This window comes from Geospiza fortis, unplaced genomic scaffold (genome assembly GCF_000277835.1).
Source record: "Geospiza fortis unplaced genomic scaffold, GeoFor_1.0 scaffold244, whole genome shotgun sequence".
Taxonomy (NCBI): domain Eukaryota; kingdom Metazoa; phylum Chordata; class Aves; order Passeriformes; family Thraupidae; genus Geospiza; species Geospiza fortis.
The window spans coordinates 2,083,490-2,091,082 of NW_005054370.1; the positions used below are offsets into that span (position 1 = coordinate 2,083,490).

The following is a 7,593-nucleotide window of genomic DNA, read 5'->3' on the forward strand; positions in this document are numbered from 1 at the left end:
TGTGAGCGGGGGAGCGGCTCTGGCTGTGCGCCCTCCCGGCGCTCCCTCCTGGCCCAACCACTCGGGATTTCGGGTTAAAATTCACGTCCTCGACGCAGGACTCCCCAAAGTCTGAAGCTGCCTGCTCGCTCTGACTTAGGGTGTGCTTGGGGTGGGACCCCACCAGTTCCCCCAACCCACCCCTGAGTTGTTTCTGGGTACCACGGGAAGTAAAAGCAGAATTAGCATCAAACCGAGAGAGGTTGCAAGAGGGGGAAACTTTAAAGTATTTTGTCCTGGTGGGGAATGCTGAGAGTCAGTCCTGTGAGTGCCAGGTATCCAGACATGTGTGTTCCCAAGAAACAACCTCACTTTGTGGGATGGCAGGGCTGGGTTTTGGTTGTTTGAGGTTTTTTCTGTTGGTTTTTTTTTTTTTAATTATTTGTTCAGCCAAGGGCTTGCTGGGCAGCAGGTCAGTGGGTGACACTGAGGTGGAGGAGTTTGAGGGAATTTCCCCGAGGCTGAAGGATGCTAAAGCCCCTCAGGGCAGGCATTGCAGGTCCCCTGCACAGCACACCAAGGATGGGTCTCACCCAGCAGCTCCAGGAGCACCCAGGGGTGACCCTGCCTGGCTGGCAGAGAGAGACTGCACCTTGGGGAACCTCAACCCTGTCCCTGTTGTTATTGCAGGACCTGCCCCATCCCTTCCCTCCCGTTCACGTGCAGCCTGGGAAGCACCGAGGGAGGCATGGCGTGGCCAGGCCAAGCACTGAAAGCCAAGGGCAAATTGAAAGGCGTGGAGGAAGACCTGGATGACAGCCTGCCCGACCTCATGTGGCTGAGGGACTTCACAGTGGCCCAGACTGGCCTGCCTCAGTTATACTCTGGCTCAGACCCGCAGGACTGTTACACCATGAGTGAGAGTCTGTTCAGCCTGGTTGATTTCGAGTCGCCGTGCTCGCCCCTGGCCGCTGACCCGGCCTGCAAGGGCACACGCCACACCCCCTGCACGCCCGTCTCCTCCTCCACCTCCTCCAGCACGCACCACGACCTGGCTGTGCCCCCTCATCTGGCCGGGGACATCGACTACAAGACCAACCCTCACGTCAAGCCACCCTACTCGTACGCCACCCTCATCTGCATGGCCATGGAAGCCAGCAATAAACCCAAAATCACCCTCTCTGCCATCTACAAGTGGATTACTGACAACTTCTGCTACTTCCGACACGCTGATCCCACCTGGCAGGTAGGGGATGTGGAGCCTGGGACAAGATCCTGCAGGGCTGCTGGATCCCACAGGGAAAAGAGTGACCCCAGCCTCCAGTGGGAAGGGCTGGAATGGGAAAGAACTTGGCTGGGCACAAATGCCACAGCGACAGGGGTGGCAGAGGGAAGGAGCCATGCTGGGGGAGAGGCCAGGACCGTTTTGGGAGCAGGGAGGTGCTTGTTGGGCTCCTGGCACCTGAGAGTCCTCTTGGCTTCAGGGCAAAGGCCTCTCAGTGCCTCCATTCCTGGAGTTCTCATGGGGCCCTGAGGCCCTCAGGGTTGAGCACACATGGAGGGGGTGCCAGGTCGAGTGTCCCTGGGTGCTGAACATGGGAGAGGGATGGAGATGCCACTTGTTGGACGAGATCCCACTGGGGAGGTTCTGAGCAGAAATGCTGCTGCTTTCTAAGCAGGGCAGAGTACTGAGCTCCTGGCCCCAGGGACAGGCCAAGGAGACTCCATCACTGGGATGAGCTGGTGAGAGCTGCAGAGGGAAGCCCAGGAGGGGTTAATTTGGGCTGCTGTCCCCAGCTAGCATGAGCATGTCCCCAGTGGGGAGGGGACAGCCCCCAGGCTCACAAGCTTTGGGGACAGCCTGAAGCCCAGGGGCTTTTCCCAGCCACCCTGGCTCACTGCCCTCCTCTGTCACACGAGGAGACCTCTGGCACGTGAGGTTTTCTAGGATATGGCAGAGCTGGAGGGCCCTGGGGGGGGTCATCCCTCCTCTGGGGTTATTCCCATCCCAAATCTGCAGTGTGTCACTAATCCTGATGGCAGTGCCCATCCAAGCAGAGCTGGAGAACCCCACTGCAAAGCCCAGGCATTGCCCACCTTCCCTCCAGGCAGGTGGGTCTCCAGTGGCTTTTGAAGGCCATCATGGGGAAGGGAACCTTTCCTAGTCCCCCTCCTGGGCCATCTTGGTCCCCCTCTTACACTCAGGGGACCTATGAAAGTGATTTGGAAGCAGGAGCTGGGTGCCAACGAGTTGACTTTCTTCTGCACACTTCATGGCTGGGCATTCACAACGTTTTTAATTAAATGTGTTCATTAAAAAAAGAAAGAAGGTTTTCAATCCCTCTCTGCAGAGATGCAGGGGGTACCCTGGACCGTTGCAGGCAAGAATGATAAATATGTTGACTGGCTGAGTAATAATTCAGCCTGGGCTGAGCAAAGTTTGGGATGGGGAGGAGAGATGGGCAGCAGAGAATTCAGCTTTCAAGTCTCTGAACCTTGTAAAATTTCATTACACAGTAAAATTGGAGTTACCACAGCCTGGATTGTGTGGGGGAATATCTGTGTTCTTGCTTCTTCTTTCTTCTCCTCTTTTTTTTCTTCCCTTTTTTTTTTTAATCTTTTGTTTCTTTTCACTTTTTTCCCCCTTCCTTTCTTTTCTTTTTTTTCCTTTTCTTTCTTGTCGAGGCTGTGTTCTCATCCCCTATCCCGATTCCCGTACGTGAAGACAGCCTGGAAAGGTCATGCCACCCGTAGTCTGGGGGGGAGATGGATATATTCCTGTGGGAGCTGAGTGCTTTGGAGAGGAGCCAACAAACCCAAGGAGCTCCAGCCCAGAGGAGGGTTTTGTTGTGTGTGTGTGAGTGTGTGTGTGCATGTTTTTCAACAGCTCTAAGCAATTGAGCCTTGTTTTTCCTATTCGGCACTACGGATTATGGATGAATAAGCATAAAGATATCCAGGCAACATTAAAAAAAAAAAAAACACCTCTACCATATCCAATCTCTTAGTACAGTCCTGGCTTTGTGGAGTCCAATGCTGGGTTATTTGCCCAATAACTGAGTTTCCTTTCTGATTATTCACATCACTCCAGGCACATTCAGGGTTTCAGAACAGCTCGACGGGAGCAGAAACTCCTCCTTTTCTTCCCCCCTACCCCCCCTTTTTTTTCCCCTCAGCTTATTTGAGCAGTGGCTGATGAAGATGCAGTGATTTCACACTGAGCTTCCCTGGGCCAGGAGGCACCTCTGGGGACACGCAGGGTGGAACAGCGCACGTGTCTCTCCGTGTTCTCCCGTCTGATTTGTGCCAGCCTGGCTGGGGGAAGGCATGGTGCCTATGTTTTGTCCACGTATTTTCCTCTCAACACTAACAATAGGCACAGTGGAACTGGGGGATGCCAGCAGGGCCCTGATTGCCATCCCCCCTACAGAGCTGCCATGTGTTGCCCCTTGTAAAGGGGCCATGGCCACATGGGTGTAGAGACCCACCTCTTCCTCCCTGGCACACAGGAGGTTCCAACCTCCTCCAGCCTAGCTCCATGCCTGGAGCAATTCAAGCCAGTTGCTCCCAGTGCTCTGCATGATTCAAGGCCCCACGGCCCCAGTTTCCAGCCAAGGAGAGCTGCCCAAAAGCTTCCCATTGGGTGGCAAGTACTAGCTTGAACCCCTTGGCTCCTGCTGCCTTTGGCTGGATGAGATGGGAGGCAGGAAAACGTGCTGGAGGCTCGGGGGGGAAAACTTAGGGGTTTGAGGGACCTTCTGCTGGGCATGTAGCCTTGGATGCCTGGGTGTTGCCAGTTCTGCTTTGTTTTCCCAAAGTTCCTTGCTGACAACCTCCACCAGCCTCCCCACACAGGTAGGTCCCACAGCAGAACAAGCATTCAAGCCTTGGTTTCTTTCTCTTTTGGCTGCAGAACTCCATCAGGCACAACCTGTCCTTGAACAAGTCCTTCATCAAGGTGCCTCGAGAGAAAGACGAGCCGGGGAAAGGTGGATTTTGGAAGCTGGACCCCTACTATGCCAACCGGCTCAAGTACGGCACCTACAAGAAGCGGAGGATGTCCCCGGTGCAGATCCACCCGGCCTTCTCTGGCAGAGTCCAGACAGAGGCACGGCACGTTGGCAGCCCAGCCTCCTCCTCCTGCAGCTCCAACAACCTCCTGGAGGCCAACGTGGCATCGCAGCAGCTGCTCAAAGAGTTTGAGGAAAGCACCAGCAGCCAGAGCTGGAGCCCCGTGGGTACCAAAGCGGGGCAGAAGCGCAAGCAGCCCTCGCCCCTGCCCACGGCCAAGGCGGCCCGGCTCCCCAGCTCAGCCCTGATGACCCAGGAGGAGCAGACTGAGCTGGGCTCCCTGAAAGGTGTCTTTGACTGGGAAACTGTCTTTAACACCAACCTCAATGGAGATTTCTCCACTCTGGTGGATATGGAGCTCCCACCTTCCGTCAACCCCGTCACATGCGACCTGGACTGGACAGGACAAGGGCAGCACGTGGAGTGTCCCCAGGGGCAGGAACAAGCTGTCACTGAATCCAGCCAGTACAGCCTGGACTTTAATGAAACCCTCATGGCCACCACTTTCTTGGAGCATCCCTGGGATGAAGGGACAAACGATTACCTCTCCAACTGTGTCAACATCGACCAGGTGTTTGAAGACATCGATGCCTCTTTGCTGGCAGATGTCATCAACCTGAGCAGCCTGGCACGCCTCTTGTAAGGCTTTTGTAGGATGCTCTCCCCAGGCTGGGACTTACAAGGGACAAGATTTCCTAGAGATGCCCACCTAGAGGTGGCTTTTACCAGCTTCATTGTAAGGTTATTCCCAGAAACACCAGGGAAAAGAACCTACCACCCCAGGAACTGCCTGCTGTGTCTCCAAAGGACACCTCAGAAGTCTCTAGTTTTCTCAAGAGAAGAAAGTCAACACTACTTATTTTTTTACATTTTACTTTAAAAAAAGAAATGTGAATTATGATGGGTTCTTTTCCATCAGGGCTAAAATTACCTGCGAAATCCCATCTAAGACATGAGATTCCTGGTGGCTTAGGGTTTGATAGACTAAAGTGCAATTTCCACACCTCTTTGTTTCTCTCTGTCTTTCCTTTTTCTGTCTCAGTGCAGTTGGTAGGTACAGTGTGATAATTAGCTGGTAAGAAAATACAGGTCCCTTCTGGATTCTCCAAGTTCAACATCCCAGCTGATTTGTGCCTAGGGAAGAAGAAAAGGTTTATAAACTCAGCAAGTGTGCCTCTTTAGATGTTTTTATATAATCTATTATATATTATATATTCAAAGAAATCTATATTTTTTAGCACTAGAATTTCTTAAGGGGGGAGGGGAAGACTGGAAATGCAGTTTGAGAGTTGTTTTATATTTTCACTGTTTAAAGGTTTTGTGCTCACTGTTCTGTAAAACAAGACCACACAAGGGAGGACTCCTGCACCAACAGGTTTTGTGAAGAATCCAGGAACTGGCCCTGGCAGGAGAGGAGCAGCAGGGACGGGGATGCTCCCAAAACCAGCTTTTGTATTTTTTCTACCCAAAACCCTTGCTGCAGTTGCCAAAGGGTCTGGAGCACCATGAACCCTCTCTCTCACCCACTGACATAGCCCCTCTCTGCTTTTTTGGTCCGAGACTGTTGCTCTTCACTTCTCCAGCTCTTCCATCAGGCTCTGAGTGCGAGGAAAACCCCACGGCTGGTCCTCAGCTGGTGGTGATGGAGCCACTGAACGCTCCCAGCTGGGGCTGAGGAGGAGAGAAATCCACATCCAGGCTCCATCCAGGAGCTCAGGCCAAAGACTCTGCATGCAACAGGGGACAGCAGTGGGAATGAAGTCCCATCCAGCCAGAAGGGACCTTGGGATCCACACAAAGAGGAGCTTTGGCCCTTTGGCTCGGTGTGCAGCGAGAGCGTGGCGGGGTCGGTGCAAGGTAACTCGGAAATATTTCGGGAGCAGAGCCAAACTCTGCTGAAACTTGACTTGAAGCTCTCAAGAACCAGATTGTTTGCCTCTGCTTTGCTGTAGGCTGTGAGAGGTAGAGCAGCCTTTAGGTAGGAGCACGTAGAAGCTGGAATTTTAGTGGTGTGTCTTAGACTTGGCAAAAGAAATTGAAGATTGTATTTAGATTCTGTTGTGGTTGCAAAAGCACTTGGGAGGGGCTTTGGGGTCTGTGTAGTTGTTTGTATTGACAGTGTTTCTTTTAACTTGCTGTTTTTCTTCTGTTTTCCTGCTTTGGGGATTATGTTGGAGAACTACAGAGATACTTGTGCAATTTAACTTTTTTTCATGCAAAGTTATTTACAAATTTAAGAAAATAATAATAAAGAAAAAAAATTGAGAAGAAAAAAAAACCCTTTTGCCTCCTTGTTTCCTTTCCCCAGCCCAGCTCTGTTTGTAAACCCAGTCCCAGCACACAGGAGCTCTCACCCACTTGCACAACTGTGCAAATTCCCTGTGGGGAAACTGAGGCACAAACCAACCTCAGTGAGACAATGGTTACCCACCACCTGTGTGACACAATGTTGGCTGTGCCTGGTGTCCTGGGCCCTGGGAGCTGCTCCAGCCCTGGGAATAACCTTCCCTGGCCCTGCAGGGAGCTCCTGGGGCTGGCAGATCCCTCTGCTTGTGCTGTGTCTCCACCTGGACCTGTAGATGCTCCAGGATGCCCAAGTGGCTTCAGAGCCCTTTTGGGTGCAAGGTGGGGAGAGGAGCTGCACAGGGGAGAGGAGGTGCACAGAGATCCCCCTCCAGAGCCTGTCTGGGGCTGCTCCAGCTTTGGGGCACCCACTCCTGCATGTGCCAACCCTCTTGCCCTGAGGACACAGCCTCCTTCTCCTGGGGAGCACATGAGGAGCACCCCAGGGATCTCCTGGATCCCTCAGCACAAGGCACCCCAGCAGCCAATCCCAGAGCTGCCACAGCTGCTCCCAATCCAGCCAATCTCCACCCAAAATAAGGCCTGGGCTCAGGACAGACTCTTGCCTTGGTCTGTGTGTGCTTTGTGCTGTGAAGGCAGGATGCTGACCTCGGGAAAAGGTGGGGGAACAGCTTTGATGTGTCTGAGGAGGGGGGAATTTAGAGGCAGATCTGGGCTTTCCTTTCAGCTTTGGGGTATTGGGGCCATGAATACCAGAAGGCATTAAGGAATTCCTTGCCCTGGCTTCTCCTCTCAGCTCCTTGTTGGAAGAGCTGCTCCCTTCTTCCTTCCCCAGTACTGGTGGCACTTCAGGGCTGCAAAAAGCTGGCACTTCCCTGCCCCTCAGACCACTTCTGCAATTTGTTTTGCCAGGCACAAACACGTAATACTGTTTTCAAAGCCCCTGCAAAAGAGAAGCCTCCAGTATCCCCACCCTGCCAGGGGACTTAAAAAAACAACCTTGCCACGAAAAAATATTCCAGCCTGCCCGAGCCAGCCGAGGGGTTTAAAGTGAGAAAGGGTGAATATAAAGGAGGCACCAGGCGAGGCCTGAAACAACCCCGTTTTGTTCAGCAGCTGAAAGCAACCAAACCGACTTGGACGTGAATTTTCCTTTCTTTGGGTGAGATAGCTCGGAGGGGGAGGCGTTTGCTGGTGTTTTCTGAGCGGCAACTGGGGGCTGCAGGAGCCGCGGGTGCT

General features: G+C 53.1%; 1 protein-coding gene across 1 annotated transcript; it reads left to right on the top strand.

Annotated features, from left to right (window-relative positions):
- The first annotated feature begins 676 nt into the window (after positions 1-676).
- FOXJ1 (forkhead box J1) lies at positions 677-6,328 on the top strand. The gene is made up of 2 exons (XM_005424558.2): positions 677-1,225; positions 3,893-6,328. Exons 1-2 carry the CDS (start codon positions 728-730, stop codon positions 4,691-4,693), a joined length of 1,299 nt encoding a protein of 432 aa, XP_005424615.1. The 5' UTR covers positions 677-727; the 3' UTR covers positions 4,694-6,328.
- Positions 6,329-7,593: the final 1,265 nt, after the last annotated feature.

What these genes read in the sequence shown, in the direction of transcription:
- FOXJ1 (XM_005424558.2), top strand. Translation starts at nt 728, where the DNA reads ATGGCGTGGCCAGGCCAAGCACTGAAAGCCAAGGGCAAATTGAAAGGC. An exon ending in ACGCTGATCCCACCTGGCAG is followed by an intron (nt 1,226 to 3,892) that starts GTAGGGGATGTG and finishes TTTTGGCTGCAG; the next exon opens with AACTCCATCAGGCACAACCT.